This window comes from Eschscholzia californica, unplaced genomic scaffold (genome assembly GCF_041429995.1).
Source record: "Eschscholzia californica isolate CP2 unplaced genomic scaffold, dmEscCali1.0.p SCAF_2, whole genome shotgun sequence".
Classification (NCBI taxonomy): domain Eukaryota; kingdom Viridiplantae; phylum Streptophyta; class Magnoliopsida; order Ranunculales; family Papaveraceae; genus Eschscholzia; species Eschscholzia californica.
In genome coordinates, this window is record NW_028238309.1 from 56,933,028 (window position 1) to 56,959,943 (window position 26,916).

General features: G+C 37.8%; 4 protein-coding genes and 1 pseudogene across 4 annotated transcripts; 2 read left to right on the forward strand and 3 right to left on the reverse strand.

The window, feature by feature from the left end:
• Positions 1–2,758: 2,758 nt before the first annotated feature.
• Positions 2,759–4,297, reverse strand: LOC147559379 (aspartic proteinase CDR1-like). Its single transcript, XM_086659168.1, has one exon. It carries the CDS (start codon positions 4,295–4,297, stop codon positions 2,759–2,761), a length of 1,539 nt encoding a protein of 512 aa, XP_086515294.1.
• Positions 4,298–7,248: 2,951 nt separating this feature from the next.
• On the forward strand, positions 7,249–8,657 carry LOC147559380 (aspartic proteinase nepenthesin-2-like). The gene is made up of 2 exons (XM_086659169.1): positions 7,249–7,408; positions 7,486–8,657. The coding sequence occupies exons 1-2, from the start codon at positions 7,249–7,251 to the stop codon at positions 8,655–8,657; spliced, it is 1,332 nt and encodes a 443-aa protein (XP_086515295.1).
• A 7,071-nt stretch (positions 8,658–15,728) lies between these two features.
• Positions 15,729–17,113, reverse strand: LOC147559381 (uncharacterized). The gene is made up of 2 exons (XM_086659170.1): positions 16,066–17,113; positions 15,729–15,763 (listed from the first exon to the last, which is right to left on the reverse strand). Exons 1-2 carry the CDS (start codon positions 17,111–17,113, stop codon positions 15,729–15,731), a joined length of 1,083 nt encoding a protein of 360 aa, XP_086515296.1.
• A 461-nt stretch (positions 17,114–17,574) lies between these two features.
• LOC147559382 (aspartic proteinase nepenthesin-2-like) lies at positions 17,575–18,318 on the reverse strand. Its single transcript, XM_086659172.1, has one exon. It carries the CDS (start codon positions 18,316–18,318, stop codon positions 17,575–17,577), a length of 744 nt encoding a protein of 247 aa, XP_086515298.1.
• Positions 18,319–21,030: 2,712 nt separating this feature from the next.
• On the forward strand, positions 21,031–26,824 carry LOC147559383 (putative serine/threonine-protein kinase At1g54610; annotated as a pseudogene).
• Positions 26,825–26,916: the final 92 nt, after the last annotated feature.

Here is a 26,916-nt window from a genome sequence, read left to right on the forward strand (position 1 = left end):
AGGTGAGTTGATGGTAAGAATGTGAAGCAAGTGTGAGTTTCTTATCAACAAGAACAAGACTCCTAAGCTTACTAATGGCTGCTACTAAATATGAAGCATGGAAGAGAAACTACAATGGATATGAAACACCTTTGGATGGCGATGGATGGAGCAACTCGGGTTTTTCTGAGGAATATCGGGATGGGGATCAAGTTTTTCGAAGGTCAGTCATTGCTTGCAATCCGATTGAGGGATGTGTTCTCACAACTGAAATGATAGTCGAACAAGTACGAGTACCTGCATTGACCATACATGGAGGTAGGTTTCCAGAGGGAGGAGAGTTGAAGCTTTATGAGTTTGGAGATGGAAAAAGCTCTCCCATGAGTACAGGAGCCATGAGAGTTTACGGGGCGGCTGGTAACCGAGGGGATATGTCTCCGCGCTCATCTCACAATATGGGTCATACAAGCCCCACAAACTGGAAGGAGAAACCCAGCTCCAAACATCCTAATGGGTCGGGTTTCAGTACCGAAAGTAGGAAGGTTGGCTATCCTGAGAAGAGAGGGCAATTGGAACCTTATGAGGTTGACCATAATGGAGGGAGCTCTCCTATAAGTAGGGTACCCATGAAAACTGATGGGGGGGCTCATGACAAATGGAATGTGTCTGTAAGCCCACCTCACCAAACGGGTGCGCGCCCTATGAGCACCACAAACTGGAAGCACAGACCCAATTCTAATGGATCTATAACTAATGGGAGCACCTACAGTTGGACAAACGACTATTCTCCAAAGGGAGGTCATTTGGAACCCAATGAGGTCGAGGATAACTGTCGGAGTTCTCCTGTAAGTAGGGGAGACGTGAAAGTTTACGAGGGTGTAGATAACAAATGGAATATGTCAGTAAGTCCGCCTCAGAAGACGGGCCCTATGAGCACCATGAACTGGAAACAGAGGCCTAATTCTAATGGACATGGTGGAAGCCCTGACAATTGGAGGAACGGTGTTGGTACTAACGTTCATGCTGGACATAGCGGATATGCATCAAATGAAATCCGTCGACATGAGTCAGAAGGAAACCATGGAAGAAATGAGAAGTTAACCGATACAAAACATAAGTTTAATCCGATCAAGGAGACAGGCATCACTGGTGTTGATGATAACGAGAAGGAGACAAGGAAATCTCCAACAGCCCCAACTCGACCTGGACGAACGCAAGGACGATTTACAATAACTCATTCTGCGGCACCAAAAGAAATCCTCCCATCAACTATTGATAGCAGCGAGGCCGCTCGGAGATTTGGTGGGTATTTGGTACCACCTCAGGTAATGAAAGAAGCAAGGACTTATACTCCAACTATTGACAGCAATGACGCTGCGAAGTTATACAAGGGGCAGATACTGTGAAAGCAAAGATTAAAGTACCAAGTGGAAAACAGATTTCAACAACAAAAAAAGTAGAAAACCGATAATATATGTATGTGGAATAAATGGAGCTTCCTTATTGAAGAAGCTTGTTTATATTTACTAGTAAGTGTACGATCGGTGTGTGGGTGTATACTGCTATCTGTGATTGTCATATCATAAGGAAAAGTTACTTGTTCGAAGATGATACACCACTAATGAAAATATATTACTAAGGCAGTGTTTTTTTTATAAGTCAGAAACGAAATCTTACTCGAGCTTTGAATTCACTCAGTAAGAGTACTGCTTTTTTGTTTTTGACTACCTAGTGATGTCTGACGAGTCTAAATGGCTGATTTCGATTGTTTTTAAGGCAATTTGATTGAGACAATTCCGTTGAGTCAGACAAGTTAGTTTCAGACAATGAGAAAGGAACAAATACCATCTAAAACTATTTGATATGCATTTTACATTGATGAACCAATTAAGAGGAGATAATTCAGATCAATTTGGTTCCTATAGTTAGAAAATTAATTAGAGAATCGATTAAATAAAAAACAAAGATCTTGTGATACATATGTTTTTAAAAGTTGATTATGATAATAAATTTTGGAAGTCTTTAATAGTAAACTTATTGATCACTTTATTTGGTAAATATATCTTCAAAAGCTTGATACACATTTTATACATGTCCCTTTCATCATCAAAATTCTTAGACCCTTTTCTTGTTTTCGATCCAAAATGACATAAAAACCAAGGGGAGATGCTAGGTTCACAAAAAAATTTGACAATTTTATCGGAATGACGTGGTAAGATTCTTTTCAAACTTCCACTGAAGCTGGACCGTTCTCTTTATGAGCGAATTATGTTTTAACAGTCAGGATTCCGTCAGACTTTGAAAATAGACTTACCACATCATTTCGGCAAAACTTTTGTCGATATGAATGACACGTGGGGCGAGTGTCTAGACCTTGGAATATATATTGGTGTGGTACTAGTACCTTGGAATGTCAAAGCATATCGGTTGGCGCCTGTAAATGCTCAAAGAAAGAGTTAATGAACATGTATCCTTTGGGTTTTACTGGTTCGATTCGAATATCTTGTTTATGTATTTTGTAACTATCACTCCTCTCCATAGACTGTCTAATTCCTTTACAACAATTTTCCCATTAGTGCCCTGCACGGCTGCACCATGTCTTTAAGTTTGCAGACTTTTTTCGGATTTGACATTGTGTATATTCGATTACCCCCACAAGGGATTTCTTATAAGCTTCTCTATGCACTCAATGTTCTTATAAATAGGTACAGAGAGAGAGAGAGAGAGATTGTTAATATAAAAAGTGCATTTTATTTCTATTTTGCTAATCAACCAATGTTCAAGACCAGTGGTGACATTCCTCCCTAACAAATGAGAGTTTCATAGTATTAAGATCATACAAAAGCCTATGATTAGCAGTCTGATGTGCTCCTATAATTACTCCTGAACGAATATCATCTGATGGAACGATGGCAAGACAAAAAAACATACGAAAACTTAGGAATCCAAATTTTGTATCAAAATCAGCATCTTGAAAATGATATGTTATCGTCGGATATTTATAAAAATCAGCCGATGGTTTTTGATAACAAAGATCTAGATTTCCCACAGGGTGTTCCAATGGCTTCAACTTCAACCCCAAAAAGTAGTGAACAACATGAAGTTTAATAAGCTCATACTCTTGTCTTCGAAAATGGGTGAATGAAGTTCCTGAATCTATAACACAACCACCACTTGGTCCACTTCCATCATTTTTCGACTTAAATGTACCAGGGGGGAACCCAATTTTTTTCCCACCAACACTCACATCCAGCAAATTCAAGTTATAGATTGAGCCATGACTAAAAGAAATAGGAGTTGTATAAATTCTCTCTCCAGAAGTACTTCCTATATTTGCATCGTCACCAAAACGTAAAAATGTGCTGGTGGTATCACCGCCAGTATACGGTTGTAAGCAATAGGAAAATCGATTTTTTCCCATATTACCTAATTGTCTTAAAAATGACTTTGGTGATCCTGATAAACTTAAAATTCCTGATACCACATCAGGTTGCCCTCTGCGTCGTCTATCACCTATTGGTGACATATTTTGTTGGTCTAGTCCACACCCAAAAACAAAAGAATTGAATTCCTCAGTCCCATAAATATCAGAAGATAAAGTAAGTCTTTCAGTAGCAAGAATACCAGATGTACTTGAACCATCAGCGTAACTTTCACTGTAGGAACATACTCCGCCATTACACTTTCCTTGTTCGCAAAGATCATGTTTACAAGGAAGAGCATGGAAAGAAAGCGATCTTTTATAAGGGAAAAGAGGTTGGTCTTGATGAAAACAATTAACACAACCTTCACATTGAATCCATGTTAGATCACTCCCAGTATCAACAATCAAACTATAAGACTTATAATGTGGTAATTCAGCAACAGTACCTATTCCAAATTCTGCAATATAATAGGATCCTTCGAAAGAAACAGGTAGACGAGCTATCAAAGGATTAATTGTTCCGCTGGTTATGTTACCGGCCATCAACTTCTTTAACGTGAGATGGTTGGCTCTGGCTTTCGATTGTTGGACAAGTCTTTGAACTCTCTCTTCTGTGGTAAGGTTACCAGGGTAGATAGGTGACTCTATGGAGTCTCTGTGAACTATCTTCATACTAAACCCATTTGGACCTCCATTTACAAATGGTGAGTTACTTAATGCTAATAGAGATACACCCAGAAGGTATAGAAAGAATACATGAATATCATGATTATTTATTCGAGCCATATCGATTAATATGGTCTCTACTGGAAGGAATACTGGTGAATTTGGAGAACTGTCAGGTTGATATATATAAGATTTTGGGTAGATAATTGGATCATGCTGAATAATCATCTTGTTACTACATATGTACAATAAACTTTTTATGGTTAGTGAGATTTTCCTCATAATTAGTGTCCATAAATTCATTCTTTTTATCACATTAGTTGGATTTGACAATAAAATGAGATTTTTTTATAAATGTTGGAGTAATTATGATTATATCTTTTAAAAATCTCTCATGACAATCTCAGTGATCCTCTTAATTGGGATTGGAGAAATGCTACATGTACAAATTAAAATATGGAAAAAGCATCCAGGTTGACATGGACCCTATATAGCATGATGCATCTTGGAGGTCAAAATACACTAATTAGTTGTTTCTTGCCTTTCCGAACAACCCTCTATTTTTCTCTTCTGTCTAAATCTTTTGTGTTTCCTCTTTGACCGCTGGTATCCGATTGACTCAGCTTTAAATCCCAATTTAAACAGAAAATGGTTGAAGCATTCGTACCATGCACGGGAATATTTTTGTACAACGCTGATAGGGGGACTCCATGGCATACCCCATGGTGTACTCCTAATAGGACAAGATATATTTTAGTCTTTTTAGACTGTAGTGTCTTCTTAAGATGACAAATATGAGTGGGTCGCTCAAAATCAACATAACATGGAAGCGGAGCCATAAAAACCTCCTCATGAAGTTCCTTTTGAAGGAAAGCATTCTTCACATCTAACTGAAAAATATCCCGATAAAATGATACGTATAGTGGCGGGTTTAATCACATGACCGAACATTTAGTCCAAGTCGACCCCAGGTTTCTGAGCAAAGGCTTGAGCAACAAGGCTCGCCTTGGAGGGATCAATAGAACCATCTTGTTTTGATTTAGTACGGTAGACCCATTTGGAGCCTACAACGTTCACAGAAGAAGAATGAGGTACTAAATCCCAAGTTACCTGCTTTTATAGAGCCATCATTTCTTCATCCATAGTCTTCTGCGACTGGAGCTTCTGAGAGGCTGATAATAAACTCCTAGGTCCCATGATAGCAGACAGAGCTGCATAAAAATAGGAGCCAAGATAACCAAAAGTAACAGGATTAGGCAATGGAAAAAAAATAGTGAGTAGATACTTGTAAACTGTAATAGATGATGGCACAATAGCTGCCCGTTCATAACCTCAGCTAAGAGCAACTCCAGTGTGTGCCAGGCTGAGGCTAAAAATTCAAATTTTTGGCCTCACCCAGGCACTCCAGTCACGGTCGACTGAAGTTCCCCAACGGTCATGTTGGGGGTGATCCTAGCCGTTTGATCAAATCCAACGGCTAGATCTTCTCCTTTTATTTATTTATTTATTTATTTTTTTCGAACTTTTTTACAAATTTTAATTAGTTTAAATATTTTTTGAAACTCTATAAATTAATAATTAAAATACATCCCACTAACGTATCGGTCTCCGACTTTGGAAAAAAATTTATTTCGAAAATAGTTCAAATACATGTTTTGCTCATACATAAGATCACACACGTTTTCCATACACCCACAATAAACCACACATGTGTTTCCCACATGCACAAATTTTCGGCCTCAAGAGAGGCTGAGGTTGGAGTTGAATTTTTTAGACTGAGCTGAGGCAGAAAATTTTGGCTGAAAAAGTGGGTTTTTCGGCCTAAGACAGGCTGGGGTCGGAGTTGCTCTAAAGGCCGATATCTCTACAATCAGGAAAACTAGCTAGCAGCTGAATTCTACGAAGAAGCACTCACTAACCAGAAGAAGAACCAATCCCGAAACCCAACGATGATACATTAAGTGGTAGAGGAATACAAAGTACAGAAACTAGAGTAACTAGTGACGAAGAGAGGTGACCAAAAGCCAAAGGAGAAAAAAGAGGTGAGTCAGTCTTAGGTGACACCGGTGCAGTGGCCACGATGTGGTGGAGCCTGAGGGCAGATAATTGGGACAACAAAATATCGAGAAGCTTACCAAAGAAAACAAAATATCGAGAAGAATTTTGAAGAATCAACGTAGGCATGCGGTTGATTAGAGAACTGCAGACCTTTAACCCAAAAAATTTGGAAACCTTACTAAGAAATAGGAGACTTAAGCCCGTTTCAGTGATATGTTTGTGCTTTCTTTGAGCACGAGCACTCTGAGAGAGAGTATAAGGACAAGATAAACGTTATTGAATGCCCGAACTTGGAAAAACAGATAAAAACGCTAAACTTAAGAATTTAGTGCCACCATCATGTTGAAGACACTTAATGGTGGTAGAGACTGATTTTCGACTAAAGCCTTAGAGTTATTAAAAAACAAATTCAGATTTAGATGCGATGGGTATAACCAAGTAAAACAACTACAATCATTTATCAACAAAACATAGTACCGAAAATATGAAGAATAAAAATAGGCAAAGACCCCCATACGTCAATATGAATTAAAGTAAACATAATTTTGTGACTCTTACTCATATGACAAGGAGTACAAGAAGAAAAATCATTGGTTGAAGTGAATTACATTATCTATATTTAAAAGTTCTAAAATCGGAGAAGAAAAATGACCAAGGCGCATATGCCAGACACTAGATAGAGCTTTAGGAGAAATACTACTGGAAGTAAAATACCCGAATTGTCTGAATCTAAAATATATAAATTGCCCCGCACCAAGATCTAGTATGTTTCTTGTATTTATGCTTTAAGGTAAGATCTAACTCCTAATATCTAGTTTATTATTGTGGGAGAACTTCTTATGATTTGTTTATGAGATTGTGTAGATCTACAGAAACTTTATAATTAAAACATGTTGATCAGAATCCTTTGAGTTTATTTGATGGTGTATCTATCTATACCTTCAAATCTCCAAGATTTTGAAGCTAAATAAAACTCTGTTAGATATGTGTAGTAACACTTTTATTCATAAACCAAAGCTCCCAAGAACCTTATATATACCAAGTACACCTTATATATACCAAGTACCTCCTAGCTAGAAACCCCACATTACTAACTTACCAACATACCATTTCAGTTGAAAATGGCTGGAAGAGATACTGATCATATCAACGTACTCTTTCTATACCTTCTGATCATATCTCTATTAGCATTAAGCAACTCATCATTTGTAAATGGAGGTCCAAATGGGTTGAGTATTGAGATAGTTCATAGAGACTCCATTGAGTCACCTCTCTACCCAGGTAATCTAACCATAGAAGAAAGAGTTCAGAGACTCGTCCAACAATCGAAGGCCTTACACTAAGGAAATCGATAGCAGGTAACATAACCCGTGGAACAATTCATCCTGAGGCCCGTCTACCCGTTTCTTGGGAAGGGTCTTATTATATTGCTGAAATTGGGATTGGTACTTTTTATGGAAGGCCACAATATAAGTCCTACAGTTTGATTGTTGATACTGGGAGTGCTCTCACATGGCTCCAATGTCAAGGTTGTGCTCATTGTTTTCATCAAGACAAACCTCTTTTCCCTTATCGAAAGTCAAGTTCTTATATGGGTCTTCAGTGTGATATCCACCCTCTTTGTGACCGAGGAAAATGTTACGGTCCAATTTGTTCTTACAGTACTGGATACATCGATGATTCAACCACATCTGGTTATCTTGCTAGTGAAACACTTACTGTGTTTTCTGAGAGAGGTGGAGTGGAAGAAATTAGGCCTTTTGTTTTTGGGTGTGGACTAAACCAACAGAATTGGTCACCAATAGGCGATGGAAGACAGAAAGGTAAACCTGATGTGATAGCAGGAATTTTAGGTATATCAGGATCACTAAAGTCATTTGTAAGGCAATTAGGTGATAGAGGAAAAAATCGATTTTCGTATTGCTTACCACCGTATACTGACGGTGCTACGACGAGCACATTCTTACGTTTTGGTGACGACGCAAATATTGTAAGTAATAATAGGGAGAGAATATATACAACTCCTATTACTACTTTAACTCGGGAGTCTGTTTATTATTTGGAATTACTGGATGTCAGTATAGATGGAAAAAGACTTGGGTTCCCTCCGAATACTTTTGAGGTGAAAAGTGATCGAAGTGGTGGTTGTATTTTAGATTCAGGAACTACAATAACCCATTTTCCAAAGAGAGAGTATGAGGTTATTAAACTCTCTGTTGTTAAGTATTTTAGGAACTTAGGGTTGGAGCCATTGACACACCCTTTGAACAGTGGTTTTGATCTTTGTTACACAAAACCGACAAGAGGTCTTTCTAATTTCCCCAAGATAACTTTTCATTTTCGAGATGCTGATTTTGATGCAGAATTTGGATTTATGAGTGTTGATACAAATTTCTGTCTAGGTATTCTTCCAATAGGAGGTATTATTAGAGGATCAGTAATTATAGGAACACATCAGACTGCTAATCATAGGCTTTTATATGATCTTAATATTATGAAACTCTCATTTGCTAAGGAGAGATGCCAATAATACAGCTCATGAACATTGCTTGATTAGCAAACTGGAAAATAAAAATGCAAGTTTTACATTAACTCTCCCTCTCTTACACACATATGGGTATAACCTGTGTATGTCAAAGTAGTGGTGGCCAACGAGTTGTGTCGGCCCGGAAACGACATGGCACGATCCGCTTATAAGGCAACACGGTACGATCCGGAATTGTTCTGTGTACTCGGAATTTGGTTATGTACTAGACATTTTTTGTACAGGGAATTTTCTTGTTTACTGGAAGTTTTCTTCTTTACCGTAAATTGTTCTGTTTATTAGGAATTTGGTTATGTACTAGACGTTTTTGTACAGAAAATTTTCTTGTGTACCGAGAATTGTTCTGTGTACTGAAAATTTGGTTATGTATTAGACATTTTTGTACTGGGAAATTTTCTTGTGTACTGGGAATTGTTCTGTGTACTGGGAATTTAGTTAAATACTTGACATTTTTGTACTTGAAATTTTCTTGTGTACTGGGGATTGTTCTGTGTACTGGTCAACTTATACCAATTTCTTTTATTTATTTATTTTGTTTCCAAATCTTTCCAGATTTATTTATTTATTCTTTTTTTATTTTCTTTCCAACTTTGAACCAATTTCGAAAATTTTCTCTGACTTTCCAGATTTTTTTTTTTTTTTTTTTTTTCAGATTTCTCTCTCCAATCTCAATAGATTTCTTTCTCTTTTAAAATATTTTTCTATTTTAGTAGATAATCTCTCAAAAAAGATAGAGAGGGCAATAATATAATTGATTTTTTCTGACATTTGGACCTGCTTTACATTTTCTCTATCACATATCCCATTTGGAAATAAAAAAAAATCTTTGGAGAATAAAAATTCTCTACAAAATTGGTCAACTGAGATTGACTTTTTTTTATATCTATTTGTTGTTATAGGGCTCCCAATTTTAGAGTTAAACAAAACTAAATTTTAAGAAGATCCTATAAACGAAATTAGAAAGAACTTTTATTAATTTAAGCAAAATCTTTCTAGGGTTCTAAACCCTAACTCTTTCCAAGTTTCTTCTTTTCTTCATCTTATTTTTCAAAGCTTTGTTTTCTTCTAATCACTAAACCCTAAAAACATAGGAGAACAACCTAATGTTTAGAAGTGAATATGTTTTAGGGTTTCAAAATTAATTAATTTTTAGGGTTTATAATGTGTTTATCTTGAGGAGGACTAATGGAGGAAGAAACTTTCTTTGGACATCCCATGGAAGATGTATTAAGAACTCCAAAATATTTTTTTTGATGATTTGTAGGGTTTAGAATGTTTTTTTCCTCTTTACCCCTCTAACTTTGTTGTTGATTTTAGAGAAATAAGGTTAGTATGTATTTGAGATTTGGGGAAGATAAGTATAAGAAGTGATAGAGAAGAAAAAAAGATGAGATGATTATGTTTTTTTTCCGAGAAGAAGAAAGAAGAAGGAAAGAAGAAAGAGGTGTAAGTTATTAAAAAAATTGTGTTCCCCATAAAAAAATATTCCCTAGAGATTTCACAAAGAAACATGGATTCCTCGGAGAATTTATTGCCCGGAGATTTTTCTTTATTCCCCAAAGCCGCGGCCTTCCTATTTTCTCTCCCATTTGTAACCAATTTCGAATTTTTTTATGTACTGGTAATTTTCTTGTGTACCGGGAATTGTTTTATGTACTATCCATTTGGTTATGTGCTGGACACTTTTGTACTGGGAATTTTCTTGTGTACCGAAATTGTTTTATTTACTAGGAATTTTCTTGTGTACTAGACACTTTTGTACTGGGAATTTCATTATGTACCCCGAATAGTTTTATTTACTGGGAATTTTCTTGTGTACTAGACACTTTTGTACCGGAAATTTTCTTGTGTACCGGAAATTATTCTATTTACTATCAATTTTCTTTTGTACTGGACACTTTTGTACTGAGAATTTTCTTGTTTACCGAGAATTGTTTTATTTACTGGGAATTTTCTTGTGTACTGGACACTTTTCGAACTGGGAATTTTCTTGTTTACCGAGAATTGTAATATCTACAGGGAATTTTCTTGTGTACTAGACACTTTTCGAACTGGGAATTTTCTTGTGTACCGGGAATCGTTTTGTGTACTAGCCATTGGGTTATGTACTAGACACTTTTCGAATATCTCTCTAGATTTTTCTTATTTTCTCTCTCTCTAAATTTTATTTTATTTTCTTTTTTTATTTTCAGATTTATCACAACAGATTTCTTTCTCTTTAAAAATAGTTTTCTGTTTTAGTAGATAATCTTCCAAAAAAGAGAGAGGGCAGTAATATAATCGATTTTGAAAGATTTATAAAGAGAGAGGAATAATAAATAAAAACATAAAACTTTTAGAGAGAAAAAGAACAAAAAACTTTGAGGTTTTAGAGATTGAAAGAGATAAAATGTGAAACAAAATGAGAGTGACGAAGAAGATTTTTGAAGTATAAATAAGAAGGAAGAAGGAATTGAAACAAAATATAATGGGTTGGATCCAAAAAAATCTATTCAAAATTTCGATAGATTCGAAATCTAGCTTACATAAATTTCTTGTCAAATTTCTGTCAAAATCTATTCGAAATTTCGATAGATTCGAAATAATGGTGGATTATTCAAGAGATTTCTTTCCTAAGTTGATCACAGACTCATACCTCCGTGTCGGGTTATTTAAGAGATTTTTATGTTACATTTCTTCAATGGATTTCTTCACCATTCTTGACTGATTTGGAGTGAATTTTATTCAAGAGATTTATTCCCTAATTTGAAAGAAAATCTAGAGAGGAGGCGTCGGTTTCTCTAAACTTGACGAAGTTTAAATCTGAGAAATTAGGGTTAATTAGGGAGAGATTCTCTGTTGTTACTAAGCAGGTACATTGAGTTTGATGTTTAGTTTGCTTTTAGGTCTTCAATATTTGACGCTTATTATAACTGTTCAGAAGTTAATTTTATTCAAGTTAGCCACCTGATTTTATTGTGTTCTTCCATTTTAACCCCTAAACTAACAGATGACTATTTTGTGGATGTTATTTTCATTACACATTTATTTAGCCCAAAATCTAATTGTTTACTGTATATTAACCTTCTAATTAACAGTTTATTATAGATTAGTCCTTTGTAAAATTTCCACACAGACCGAAACGTTTCCATGAAATGTTTTCGCTTTTGGACTGACCAAAATTTCCACTGAAACCGACATTTCATTCCAAAATTTCAAATATTCATTAACCCCTCTGTCAACTCGGTAAAAGATTCCAAATATTCATTAATGATGACAGGTGCTAGCATCTCTCTTTAACAAAGGAGAGTTGCATTCTATTAAGATCATACAAAAGCCTATGATTAGCTGTTTGATGTGCTCCTATAATTACTCCTGCTCCCGCTCTATCTGATGGAACGATGCCTAGACAGAAATTCGAACCAGCGTCAACAAATCCCAATTCTGCATCAAAATCAGCTCCTCCTTCAAAATGATAAGTTATCACCAGAAAGTTGTTGAAATCTCTCCAAGGTTTACGGTAACAAAGATCATAACCATGGACGTGGTTCCAACCCGTCAATGGTTCCAACCCTATGTTATGATAATAGTCGATTACAAATCGTTTAATACGCTCATATTGTGGTCTTGCGAAATGAGTAAGTGGAGCTCCTGTGTGAAGAGGTATCAACCTCTGACAATGATGATCTCGGTTGAGGCCGAGAGATAGAGAGATCGAGAGAGAGAGAGAGCTCGTCTCGGTTGAGGCCGAGAGATAGAGTGATCGAGTGAGGGAGAGAGCTTGACTCGGTTGGAAGCCGAGAGTGAGAGAGATAGAGAAATCGTGGAGGAGAGATAGAGATGAAAGAGATCAAGTACAAAGAGTTGGTTAGTTACAGTTAACAATTGTATTCTCTTTGTATTGATGATTAATGAAGTTTACACAAGTAGTATATATAGGGTTTACAATGAATATAGGGTTTCCTATTCTAAATATATTGTTTCTATGACTAAAGATACTAAGAATATATATTATGGAAGTTTCCATTATGTACACAAGATAGCCCACTCGGTTGGCCGAGTGGACTTGGGGCGGTATCCCCTAATACTCCCCCTCAAGTTGGAGCAGTAATCGAAGTAATGCCCAACTTGCCAATAATAGTCTTGAATGAGTCAGCTCCTAAAGGTTTTGTGAATATGTCGGCAAGCTGATTGTCTGAAGATGTGAAGCGTGTGGCAATTATATTATCTTTGATCTTCTCGCGAACAATGTGGCAGTCGATTTCGATGTGCTTGGTGCGTTCATGGAAGACCGGATTGTCTGCAATATGGAGGGCCGCCCGATTATCACAGTAAACTGTCATCGGGCTAGAATGGTCGATGCCAAAATCGAGTAAGAGATATTTGAGCCATTGGAGCTCACAAGTGAGAAAGGCGAGAGCACGATATTCTGCTTCCGCAGAAGATTTAGCAACCGTATGTTGCTTCTTGGATTTCCATGATAATGGACTTGAACCAAGCATGGTAAAGTAGCCGGTGGTAGAGCGGCGAGTAGTTGGGCAACCAGCCCAATCAGAATCACAGTAGCCTGTGATGTGAAGAGAGCTGTCAGCGGATAAAAAAATTCCATTATTGAGGGAACCTTTGAGATAACGGACCACACGATGAGCAGCATCTAAGTGGACTTGACTTGGAGTCTGCATAAATTGACTCAAATTATTTACCGCATAGGAGATATCGGGCCGTGTAACGGTGAGATAGATGAGTCGACCGATTAGTCGACGGTAGACTGAAGGGTCCTTTAAAGGAACTCCATCAGTGGGACTTAGACGCAATTTTTGTTCCATAGGAAAATCCGAGGGACGAGAAGCGGTGAGTCCGGAATCTTTGATAATGTCAAGGGCATATTTGCGTTGACCAAGAAATATGCCTTTGGAAGAACGGGAAACTTCGATACCGAGGAAGTATTGTAATCGTCCCAAATCCTTGAGAGAGAATGTATGGTCAAGGAAGGACTTGAGTTTGGAAATGGCGACTTCGTTATTTCCTGTAATGATGATGTCGTCGACGTAGACGAGAACGAATATTTGCGTGGATTTCGAAGAATATGTGAATAGGGAGTAATCACTTTTGGATTGAGAAAAGCCTCTATCTAAGAGGACTGAGGAAAATTTGGAAAACCATTGTCTAGATGCCTGTTTAAGGCCATAGAGCGATTTTTGTAGACGACAGACTTTGGACTCCCCCTGAGTGGAGAATCCGGGAGGAAGTTTCATATAGACCTCTTCATTCAAGTCACCCTGAAGGAAGGCATTATTGACATCAAGTTGGTGGAGTGACCACCCTTTGATGGCTGCAATGGAAAGAAAGACCCGAACAGTTGCTAGCTTAGCTACCGGGGCAAATGTATCGGTATAGTCTAAGCCTTCAACTTGAGTGTAGCCTTTGGCGACAAGGCGAGCCTTAAAGCGCTCGATAGAGCCATCAGACTTGAATTTTACTTTATATACCCATTTGCAACCAATTGGGCGTTTTCCTGGAGGAAGGGGGACGATGGACCATGTATTGTTAGCTTCCAAAGCAGAGATTTCTTTGGACATAGCTTCTCGCCAATGAGGAGATTTCATGGCTTGAGTGAAAGAAGTAGGTTCAACCGTGGATAAGACGGAAGAGAGAAAAATTTGATGAGACGTTGAGAAAGAATTGATAGAAAAATAGTTCTCGATTGGATACTTGATGTTGACGGATGGAGTGGAACAAACATAGTCCTTTAAATGTCTTGGCGGACGATGTTGACGGGTAGGTCGTTCTACGACGATGGGAGATGATTCGGCGACCTCTAATGGTGCGTCCGGTGTAGCCGATGGAGTCTCGCGTTGAATCGAGACTCCCGGTGTAGCCGATGAAGTCTCGGTTTGAGCCGAGGGAGATGAATCGGGTGGTGCTAAAGGCACCACCGTAGGGTTTGACGACGGAGGTGATGAAGTCACCTCTGTCGGTTGGCCGATCGGGGAATTGGAATCGGTAGTCACCGATGGGACCGAAGGCGGGATAGCCGGAAATGTGAACGAACCATCGTCCGGAATGGAGATGAAGTGGCGAAGTGAATCGGTGGACGGTGAGAGGGAGGTTAATGGCCGAGACATCGGAAATCTTGTTTCATGAAATACAACATCCCGAGATGTATAAATTCGACGAGAATGAAGGTCATATATACGGTATCCCTTTTGACCATTAGGGTAACCGAGAAATATACCGGCGGAAGCACGGGGATCCATTTTCGTTTTGACTAACGGGATACGGGCATAACAGAGACACCCAAACACACGTAAGTGTGAAAGATCGGGTGGAGAACCCATTAAGACTTCATGTGGGGAAAGGCCACGAAGAATTGGAGTAGGCAGTTTATTGATTAAATAGACTGCAGTTAAGACACACTCTCCCCAAAAAGAGAGAGGGAGATGAGCCTGTAAACGGATTGAACGAGCCACTTCAAGAATGTGGCGGTGTTTTCTTTCCACCACCCCATTTTGTTGAGGTGTATGGGTACAACTTCTTTGGTGAATAACTCCTTCGGAAAGGAACCAAGATTGTAAGTGATTATTCATAAATTCAGTACCGTTATCTGAACGGAAAACTTTGATTTTAGTGTTAAATTGAGTGGAGACGTAATTGAAAAAATTTGATATTAATTTGAATGTGTCGGATTTTGAACACATGAGAAAAATCCACGTACAACGAGAGAAATCGTCTACGAGGGTAAGAAAATATCGACAACCGTTAGTGGAGGGAACCGGAAAAGGTCCCCAAACATCGGCATGAATTAAATCAAAAGAATTAGCGGAGGTTGAATTATGAGATGGAAACGGTAAACGGGTTTGTTTAGAACGGGGACAAACATCGCACGGCACTTTATTATTAATATTAATAGAATTCATACATGGAATGCGAGAAATAAAATATTGAAGACGAGACATAGATGGGTGGCCAAGACGCCAATGCCATAAATTAGACGAAATACTACTAGGACTACTATCCAAACTAGTAATTGAAAAAACTGGACGCTCCGTGCGAAGAAAATAGAGATCGTCGTGAAGACTACCATGCCCAATCGTTTTCCTCGTCCTTTTGTCCTGAAATAAACATAAGTCGGAGTCAAATAAGATGGTGCATTGGAGAGATTTAGATAGTTGAGAAATTGAGATAAGATTGACTTGAAAAGATGGGATATGTAATACATCTTGTAAATATAAATCATTAGAGAAAAAAATTGATCCTATATGGAGAACACGGACTCGAGAACCATCCGGTAGTCTAACAAAAAGGTTAGGAGGAGCGCTTGAATACGTAGAAAAACGAGTAAGTGTCGAACATATGTGTTTTGCGGCACCGGAGTCTATAACCCAAGGAGGAGAAAAGGAAGAAGAAAACGTACCCGTGAGATTAATTCGAGGAGAGTCGAATGGATTAGCCGATTGCTTTTGTTGATCCAAGAGAGCAATGAGTGATTTGAATTGATCGGCGGTGAGAGAGGAGACGTTTGGAGTCGAGTCGCCGGATTGGTCTTGAACGGCGGCGGCTAGAGGACCCGTTCGGTTTCGGGTACGAGGACGATCACCGGATTGAGGTGGATAACCATGGAGTTGATAACATGTTGATATAGTATGTCCATGGATTTTGCAATGATCACAAAACGGGCGAGGACGTTTTGGGCGTTGTTTATCCGATCGATCAAAAGAGGAACGTCCATTGTCATGGGAGCCGACGGCAAGAGTAGCAGCTTCATTGTTGTTAATGGTGTTCAATAAACTTTGCTGAATTTCTTCTTGCTTAACAAGGGAATGAATACGAAGGATGGATGGAAAAGGGTCCATTAATAAGATTTGGCTTCGAATAGCCGAAAACCGGTCGTCAAGACCTTGAAGGAATTCCATAGCTCTATCTTGATTTGTACGATCAAGAAGAGATCTTGCATGTCCGCAAATACATGGTTCAGTAGTCATGAGAGAATTCAATTCATCTTGGAGAGATTTTAGATTGGTGAAATAAGTGGAGACATCGGAACCACTTTGCTTGAGTGAGGAAATAGCCCGTTTGAGTTGAAAAACCTTCGGAGCATTGGTTTGATAAAACCGGTCATGGAGATCTTTCCAAACATCATAAGCATTGTCATCATAAAGAATTGATGAACGAAGAGAAGGGTCAACGGAGTTGACGAGCCAACTTGAAACTAAGTCGTTGCAACGACTCCAAACATGTAAATCAATAGGATCGGTAGGTTTGGTGATAGTTCCATCAACAAAACCTAACTTGTCCTTTGCCCGAAGAGCCTTGATCATCCCTCGAGACCATGAAGAATAGTTATCACCCGTAAGAAATGGTGTGATAAGGACAGTAGTAGGAGAATCCGAATGGTGAACATCGAATGGACCACCAGGAATTGGTTGAGAATTAACAACGGTTTCAGAATCGTTGGTAGACATGATTAAAAAAAAAATATAACTAGCTCTTATACCATGTGAAGAGGTATCAACCTCTGACAATGATGATCTCGGTTGAGGCCGAGAGATAGAGAGATCGAGAGAGAGAGAGAGCTCGTCTCGGTTGAGGCCGAGAGATAGAGTGATCGAGTGAGGGAGAGAGCTTGACTCGGTTGGAAGCCGAGAGTGAGAGAGATAGAGAAATCGTGGAGGAGAGATAGAGATGAAAGAGATCAAGTACAAAGAGTTGGTTAGTTACAGTTAACAATTGTATTCTCTTTGTATTGATGATTAATGAAGTTTACACAAGTAGTATATATAGGGTTTACAATGAATATAGGGTTTCCTATTCTAAATATATTGTTTCTATGACTAAAGATACTAAGAATATATATTATGGAAGTTTCCATTATGTACACAAGATAGCCCACTCGGTTGGCCGAGTGGACTTGGGGCGGTATCCCCTAATATCCTGTATCCAGAAGACAACCACCACTTCCGTTATCTCTTAACGTAAAACTATTACGAGGGAACCTAAGTCTTGTCTCAGCCACACTAACATCTATTAAGTTCAAGTAATAAAGAGGGACTCGACGACCAATTTTTATAGGAGTTGTATATATTCTCTCTCCAGTATTACTTCCAATAGTTGCGTCGTCACCGAAACGTAATAATGTGCTCGCTGTAGTACCATGGTTATATGGTGGGAAGCAATAAGAAAATCGGTTTCTTCCAACTTGTTTTACAAAAGACTTATCTCCTGCTGATAACCCTAAAATTCCTGAAACCTCATTCTCTTCGTCAAAGTTCTGCTGCTCTAGTCCACACCCAAAAACAAAAGACCCAACCTGTGCCGTCCTGCCATCAATCTCAGAATTTACAGTAAGTGTTTCATGGGCAAGAATGCCACTTGTCTTTGAACCATCACCATACGAGTAAGAGTAGGCACACGCTGGACCATCACAAAGACCAAGATCGCAAAGATGATGCCGGTCACAAGGAAGAGGTTCATAAGAACTCGACCTTCGATAAGGGAAAAGAGGTTCGTTTTGATGAAAACAATGCCTGCAACCTTCACATTGAGTCCATGTGAGATCACTCCCGGTATCAACAATCAAGCCGTAAGCTTTATAGGATGTTCGTTCATTATTAAAAGTACCAAATCCAACTTTTGCAATATAATATGATCCATAGTGAAAAATTGACATGCGTGGACCGTCGGGATGAATCGCTCCGCTGGTTATGTTAGCCGATATCAACTTTCTTAAGGTGAGGTAACTGGCTCGGGCTTTTGATTGTTAGACAAGTCTCTCGACTCTTTCTTCTATGGTTAGATTACCAGGATAGAGAGGTGATTCAATAGAGTCTCTGTGCACTATCTCCAAACTAAACCCATTTGGACCACCATTGACAGATGATGAGTTGCTTAATACTAATAATTGAGATATGATGAAAAGGTATAGGAAGAACAATACATGGATATCATGAGTATGTACTTGAGCTGCCATATTGGATCTGTACAATCTCTAATGGAACTCAAGACACTGGTGGTGAATTGGGAGTACTGTGAGATTGCTATATATATATATATATATATATATATATATATATATATATATATAGTTCCCTTTGGGAAGATCATTTGGATTCTTTCATTGAATGAAAGCATGCTGCTCAGAATCCTTCAAATCTCTACCAATTTTGAATCTGAATTTTGAGTCCAGATTACCATAAACTCAAGATGATAATGTATAAAATTAGAATTATGTGGTTTTAATTAGAATATTAGTCATTAGCAACAAATAGTATCTTTGTAACTAATCCCAAGGATATGATATGATACTTAGATACAACTGCCTCTTTAATTTTAAAGCTAGGGAAAAGCACAATTAGATTGTGTAGATCAATTTTTTTTTTTTATCTACACAATCTTATAGACAAATAATATAATGTTCTCTCACAATAGTAAACTAGATATTAGATGTTAGTTGAGTTCTTACTTTAAACACAAGAAACATATTAGATCTATATCTTGTTCAAGTTTCTTCCTCACTATTCTCCTTATTTTTTTTTTGATCTCTCTAGACAAAAAAGATACTGTCATTTTTCTTAAGAACAAAGCCCACCAGATTTTAGAATACAAAAATGATACTATGCCCGGCAAGTATCCCGGCTGAATCCTGGCGGGGGTACTTGGAAGGGCATGATCTAGTGAGAGAAAGTCTTATCACCGCTGTTTAGAATATATGTTGATTTATTTTCAGACTTGAAACTCTGAAACTGACCAACTTAAACCCTCGCAACTATTAAATGGACATAGCAAGCCCAAGCTTACTGAAATAGGAATTTGGTTTAGTCCGGAATTCAACATCCCCTTCAAAACAAATTTCCATAGCTTCTCATGCCCAACATTCATTTCGATCTTTTCAAATTTTGGGTCTCCGCCATGCATCTAATGCCATCCTCTTGGGGATGAGCTGAGGCTCAGCCTCAAGTTGCACCTTCAGTCAACTCAAGTAATTGAGTCGACTGAAGGGGGTCACATGACCGTTTTTTCCTGAAAATCTTTCTTTTTACGATTTTTTTTTTCACGAAAACAATTTAAAGTAAAATAGAAAAATATATCCTGAAAAAAAAACAATTTATGACTGAAAAAACGATTTATGAAAAAATTGCTTTTGGAAAAAATAGGTTCCGAAAAACGGTTGCTGGGGGAAAAACGGCTGGAAAAAGTTATCTCTGGAAAAAATATTTCAGAAAAAAGGTTTTCGTGAAAAATTACAGTTTGGAAAAAAAATTCGAAGACAAAAGGATCTGAAAAAAGTTATTTTCGAACGGTTTCCATGAAAAAATGTTTTTTGAAAAAAATCAATTTCAAAAAAACAAATCTTAGAGAAAAATAAAATGTTTTTGAGGAAATATTATTTTTGTTGATTTTAATAGTTTCAAATTTTGGCTTAACAATTCAAAGTCCTAACAAATCTTAGGAGATAGGGTGGATTTTGATCCAATAAGAATATACGATTTAGGAATCCTTAGGAGTTAAGAGTCCTACAATTTTTTGTAACGAAATAGACCAAAAAATCTTGATACCTACCAAATCTCATTTTTAGTAAGAATCCTACTTGAGAATCCTACGACCAAACGAACTATTAGTGTTTTATGAAGTTGATATTAGTTTAGAAGATTCACACTGTTTTATCTTTTTATTTCCTTTCATGTTAGACAAATTTGATGTATTTCTCTAAGAGAAGGCACTTTTCAACATTTTAATGTTTACCCAGAGTTCCTTATATTCACTCATAGAGATATTATTGTACTTAATTCTAAGTTTGTCAAAGTGGGTTTATGTTTTGAGTATTGAGTATTAATTATTTTGATTTCTATTTTTTTTTTAAACCATAGTAAGAACAAAAATTCTTAAATTTTGTTGTTCGAAAACCGTATAAACTTCAAATTGCATCTTTAGCATTTCTTTTTTGTTTGCAATGGTCGATTTTCTTCTTTTTGCCTTCTATCGTACTTCTTCACATGTTGAACAACGTTCTGTCTTCATCATTTGTCATCAATATTGCCTCTTTAATATCTTGTACATTTTGTTATCACGAACGAACCTATATTATTTGGGTTTGTAATTTAGTACATTCTCTTTAGGAGTTCCTCTAGTTGTCCTTTACCATTTGGTATTTCTTTTTTGAATAATAGTAGATCTGTCGATATAAATAACCTCCCTTGTGGAAGTCTATATTTGAGACATTGGAATTAATTAATGTAGACGCCTTGTTTGAAATTTTGTGAAACGCGTTTCATCTGAAAGTGACAAGTCACTCAACTTCTCTTCTTCTTCCTCTTTTTTTTTTCTTTGTTTCCTAGAATTAAGCCTGAAACTGATTAATTGAAGACTACCCAAAGGAAGAAACATGACCAATATTATATTCAGATATTCGGATGACGACTCCGAGTCAATCTATGTATCTGAAACTGAATCTCCTCGTGCTATAATCTCTACCGCCCAATTCCAAAGAATGGGTGTTATTGGTAGAATGAATTGTTTTGGTCTCTCTGCTTCATCATCACCTTTGAACAACACCATCATCGATGGAGAAGTATCCAATCCTCCTCCAAACTATGTTGACAAACAATATGGTGAATGGCCTTCTTGGCTTTCTTCTGCTATTCCTGATGCAACCAAGGACTGGTGCCCTCGTCGATCCCATTCTTTTAAGAAGCTCGAGAAAGGTTCTCTCTCGAAACTCTTTGGTTTGTCTGATTTGGTAGTGTTTGTTTTTTCTCTAATCAGATGTGAAATCTGACTCGATGTCTGGGTTGACCCGAGTCATATTTAAGAGTGTGGGTCTTGGTCCGGATAACTGACTCTGGTTGATTTTGAGTCAGACTATTCAAAGTCAGAAAAATCAGACGAGTCAGATTTAAACAATGAGAGAAAATGAACACCACCTTAGTCATCTTAGAAGTTCAGACTTGAGAGCTTATGTATGTAAGCATGTATTCTCTTTATCTAGGTTTATGAAGGACCTCACAGCATGGGTTTCAGGTAAAATGTTATATGAGACAACTATTATCAAGGCTCGATCATTGTCACAGTCGTGGAGTAATCCACTGGAACATCAATGAGTCAAATCTTCTTATAGGTTAAGGAGGAATACTTAAGATTTGCGGGTTTGGATCAACTTCATTTTCAGACTCTACCCTCAATCAATTTAAGACCATCAGTGTCGAAACTTCATGGTATCGAGCTCCCGAGTTTCTCCCAGGGAGGGCGCCTTATGATATGAGGATAGACCTCTGGAGCAGTGGTTGTTTACTAGAAAACTTACTAGCTTTGACATCTTTCGAGCTAGGAATTCGAGATGTGATTCTTTTTTCCTTGCCTTTTTCCTCCTTATAAGTAGTATAATTTCTCTTAAATGAATTTTTCGTCATTGAGCTTTGTTCAAGCCTTTTAACCAAATGTTCTACTAATTAACATCAAACAGCTGCCACTAGTTGGAACTCTTTTGGCAAGTAATCCAGTTGAACGTCAAACAGCTGCAGCTGCATTGAGGAGTAAGGTAATTTATTTTCTACTTCCAAATTCCAATAACCTACTGCTCATATTAACTAGATTTATGAAATAGAGAGAAAGAAAAAGAAGATGTTTTGGAGACCCTCGGTTAGATAAGAACTGAGGAGGTTGGGTTTCATTATTACCATAAATTATGGTGTTTGTTTGTTTCTCATAACTTGAGTGAGAGCATCTCCAGCCCCAGCCGGGCGGAGCGGAGGCTGGAGCTCCTCCCTCAGTCGCCCCTAACATTAGGGGCGACTGAAGGAGGCCCCAAGTGACCGTTGGGGCCGGTCACTTAGGGAATGCCCCTAGCAGTTGGAGCAAATCCAACGGCTAGAAATGGGTCCAACCCCTATAAATAGGGGTTGGACCCATTATTCATCTCTCACACTCTTCATCTCACTTTCTTTCTCTCATTCTTGCAACTTCCATCCTCTCCATTTCATTTATATCTGTAAGAGAGTTGATGGTGATGAACCAGGGACTAGAATCGAAGACAAATAGACAGAGAGACTTAGAAGAAGAGGATCGGTTATGAAAGGATGAAAGAAGAATTAAGCAGTTTCCATGGGCACTCCTACACTCGTGTCATTCACTCGTGTGTTTCTTATTAACAGAAGGGATTAGTAGAAGTGTTAGTTAATTGTTAGTTATCCTAAAACTAACTTTCTCTCTCTAGGTATTAGTTTCATATTTCTGTTAAGTGTTTCCTTAAAACTCTATATAAAGAGATTTCTTGTAAACCATTTGGTATTGATTGAAGTAATAAGAATTCAAGCTTCTCTTTCATGCATATGCCAACTGCAACTTTCCTCATCAATAGGACTCCAAGTAAGGTACTTTCTTACAAAACTCCTTATGAGGTTTTATTCAATAGGGTCCCTGATTATAATATGATTAAAGTCTTTGGTTCCACTTGCTATCCCTATCTTGGAGACATTAAGATTGACAAACTGAGTCCAAGATCAACAAAGTGTGTGTTTATAGGATATAGTCCTACACATAAGGGATTCAAATGCTTGGATCTCACTTCAAATAAAGAGTATGTCTCTAGACATGTTATTTTTGATGAGTACTCTTTTCCTTTTAGTGAAATGACTCAGTCTCCTACTCCCTCATCTAGTGAATCCTCAGCTCCTTATGAAGTTATTGTCCTCCCTTCTTTACCAGCTAGTTGTGACACTTCTTTAAGTGATCACCACACCAATTACCCTATTCATGATCAAGATACTCCAACCCCTACTGTTGAACTCCCTGAGACAAATCCCTTATCTGCTCAACCCTCAGCCACATCTCTTTCTAATACGCATTCTATGCAGACTAGGTCTAAGAGTGGTATTGCTAAACCTAAGCACATACCTGATTATGTGGCCTTATTGACCTCTCCACATACTTTTCACTCTTCTTTTATGGCTGCTCATACCCAATCTATCCCTGAACCAATTTCTTACAAGGAGGCCAGTAAAAGTGAGGAGTGGTGTAACGCTATGTCTGCTGAATTTCAGGCTCTTACCCAAAACAAAACTTGGTCTTTGGTACCTAGGCTTCCCTCTATGAATGTGCTGGGTAGTAAGTGGGTCTTTAAGGTCAAATATAGGTCAGATGGATCACTTGAAAGATATAAAGCTAGGTTAGTAGCACAAGGCTACAACCAACAAGAGGGAATTGACTATCAAGAGACTTTTAGCCCTGTGGTTAAGATACAAACAGTGAGAATTGTGTTGACTCTAGCAGTCACAAGGTCTTGGTCTATTCTCCAATTGGATGTTTCAAATGCCTTCCTCCATGGGGACTTGTTTGAGAATGTATACATGAAGCAGCCACAGGGGTTTGTTGATCCTATTCATCCTGATTTTGTGTGTCACCTACACAAATCTCTATATGGCCTTAAGCAGGCACCTAGGGCCTGGTTTACCAAAATAGCTACCTATTTAGTTCAATGGGGTTTTACAAAGAGCTCTTCAGACTCTTCAATGTTTGTTTATAGCAAGAATGGTGATCTTTTGGTGTTTCTTCTGTATGTTGATGACATCATTTTGACTGGTTCAAGTACAATTTTGGTTCAGACCTTAGTTCATGATTTGGGTACTGCATTTGCAATGAAGGAGTTGGGTATTCTTCATTATTTTTTAGGAATTGAGGTCCATAGGTGTTCTTCTTCCACTTCTCTTCAGCTTACACAGACCAAGTATATACTTGAACTGCTCCAGAAGGTGGACTTGGTCAATTGTAAGCCTAGTGGAGTTCCTGTGACTCATGGCAAGAGAGTCTCTAAGCTAGATGGTGATTTACTTGAGGATCCATTGACATATAGGAGTATTGTTGGTGGATTACAGTATGTAACTCTCACCAGACCAGATGTTACTTATGCCATTAACTATCTCTCACAGTTTATGCACAGCCCTACCTCTACTCATTTGGTTTTACTCAAGAAAGTTCTTAGATACTTAAAGGGCAGCATTGGAGCAGGCATCACCATTGCCTCAGGGGATCTTTCATCTTTGTCTGGTTACTCTGATTCAGATTGGGGGAGTTGTCCAGATTCTAGGAGGTCTACAAGTGGGTTTTGTATCTTCTTAGGCTCTTCTTTGATTTCTTGGTCTTCTAAGAAGCAGAATACTGTCTCTAGGTCTTCAACTGAGGCTGAATACAGGGCTTTGTCCTTAGCCACATCTGAACTTCTGTGGGTCTCTTACTTGCTGCATGATCTTACCATTCCTATCTCTTTTCCAATGATTCTCTACTGTGACAACATGGGGGCTAAGTATTTGGCTTCTAATCCTGTGTTTCATGCTAGAACTAAGCATGTAGAGATTGATGTTCATTTTGTTCGAGACTTGGTCAATTTGAATCATTTGGAGGTCAAGTTTGTATCTTCAGATTTAAATCTTGCTGACATATTGACAAAGGGTCTTCTTCTCTCCTCTTTTGAGTTTCTCAGAAGCAAACTTATGTTCCTTCCATCCTTGGAACATATGTTTGAGGGGGGCTGTAAGAGAGTTGATGGTGATGAACCAGGGACTAGAATCGAAGACAAATAGACAGAGAGACTTAGAAGAAGAGGATCGGTTATGAAAGGATGAAAGAAGAATTAAGCAGTTTCCATGGGCACTCCTACACTCGTGTCATTCACTCGTGTGTTTCTTATTAACAGAAGGGATTAGTAGAAGTGTTAGTTAATTGTTAGTTATCCTAAAACTAACTTTTTCTCTCTAGGTATTAGTTTCATATTTCTGTTAATTGTTTCCTTAAAACTCTATATAAAGAGATTTCTTGTAAACCATTTGGTATTGATTGAAGTAATAAGAATTCAAGCTTCTCTTTCAATATCTCTCTTTCTTTCAATTTTTTCTTGATCTTTTTATTTGTTCACCCATGGATCCATTAGACATCAATGAATTCGATAACCAAAGTTATATGGAAATGTTGTCCCCTAATTCTACTTACCCGTCGGCTCAATTAGGAGTTGATGATTATGAAGTATGTGAGGATTCTTGCGTGCAAGGAGGGACGACTTCGACAAAGATAACTAAACGGGAACCGTATAAGCCGGATGAAGATATTTTACTTGCTAATTGTTATTTGAGAATCACATTTGATGCGGTTGTCGGAAATAGTAAAAAATATAAAGTTTTTGGCAAAAAATATCGGATGAATAGCGAGTGCAAAGTTTCAACGCACACTTAGAAGTTGTAAATCTCGTTTCAGTGAGATAAGCTCGGAATATCAAAGTTTTATATCGACTACACTTAGAAGTTGTAAATCTCAACGAATGCTTTTAGCAGCGCGAGACGCTTGGTTCAACGGTCTACCACGAGACCCAAGAAACCCCTTCTAGTTATTTTTAATTAATTTTTCTAGTGTTGTTTAGTCGTATTTAAGTAGTTTTAAATTTTTAATCAGTTATTAGTTGTAATCGATATTTTTTTAATTGAATTTTATTAGTAATTTGGGAAATTTCTAATTCAAATTTTCGGCCTCAAGAGAGGCTGGAGCTGGAGCTGAATTTAGAGGTTGAGCTGAGGCCAATAATTTTAGGTGAAAAAGTGGTTTTTTCGGCCTAAGACAGGCTGGGATTGGAGATGCTCTGACTTGTCTGAATGACCCGTTTGATACTCAAATGGATCCAAAATATACTAAATTAGCCATTCCGACGAATCTGACATCACATATCAGACAAAACACAAATATTCTGAAACCTTACTTGAGTGACTTCGAGCCAAGATTTCAAATCTAACTTGGAAAAAGAACAACACAAGACATTTGATGTCCAAACTTGTGGTTCATCTCAAGACACATCCACCTAAGTAGTACTTACAAATTTAATGGGCGTCCCAGATGACTTCCCCTCTACATATTCAGATCCGATCGAACTCTAGAGGCAGCTAGGGTGAAGTTTTTGTCAGTCTAAATTGTACTCGTCTGGTCACCTAAAATCAGCCACCCGGATGGACCGGATAAAGAAAAAACCGGTACTTCAGTGAAAAAATCGGTGAAATTTTCTAATTAAAAAGAGTTGCTTAGTGTTGTTTTTGCAGTTCTTTACAGTGGAGCCTTATGCATGTAATCGTTCCAGTCTCCCAAAATGTTCTCCCAAGAATAAGATTAATGATTGTGTCCTTAAACAATCAAGGTTTGTTCCTTAACCTGAATTCATCTTCTCCTATTGTAAGAAATATGTCCTTGATTCATTTTTCCTAGTGTCAATCAAATGAATGTGATCATTTCACATGATATT

Coding starts and splice junctions, on each gene's coding strand:
- LOC147559379 (XM_086659168.1), bottom strand. CDS start 4,297: ATGATTATTCAGCATGATCCAATTATCTACCCAAAATCTTATATATAT.
- LOC147559380 (XM_086659169.1), top strand. CDS start 7,249: ATGGCTGGAAGAGATACTGATCATATCAACGTACTCTTTCTATACCTT. Junction 7,409..7,485: donor TGAGTCACCTCTCTACCCAG/GTAATCTAACCA, acceptor AATCGATAGCAG/GTAACATAACCCGTGGAACA.
- LOC147559381 (XM_086659170.1), bottom strand. CDS start 17,113: ATGTCTACCAACGATTCTGAAACCGTTGTTAATTCTCAACCAATTCCT. Junction 15,764..16,065: donor TCCTCGAATTAATCTCACGG/GTACGTTTTCTT, acceptor TGTTTATTTCAG/GACAAAAGGACGAGGAAAAC.
- LOC147559382 (XM_086659172.1), bottom strand. CDS start 18,318: ATGTCAATTTTTCACTATGGATCATATTATATTGCAAAAGTTGGATTT.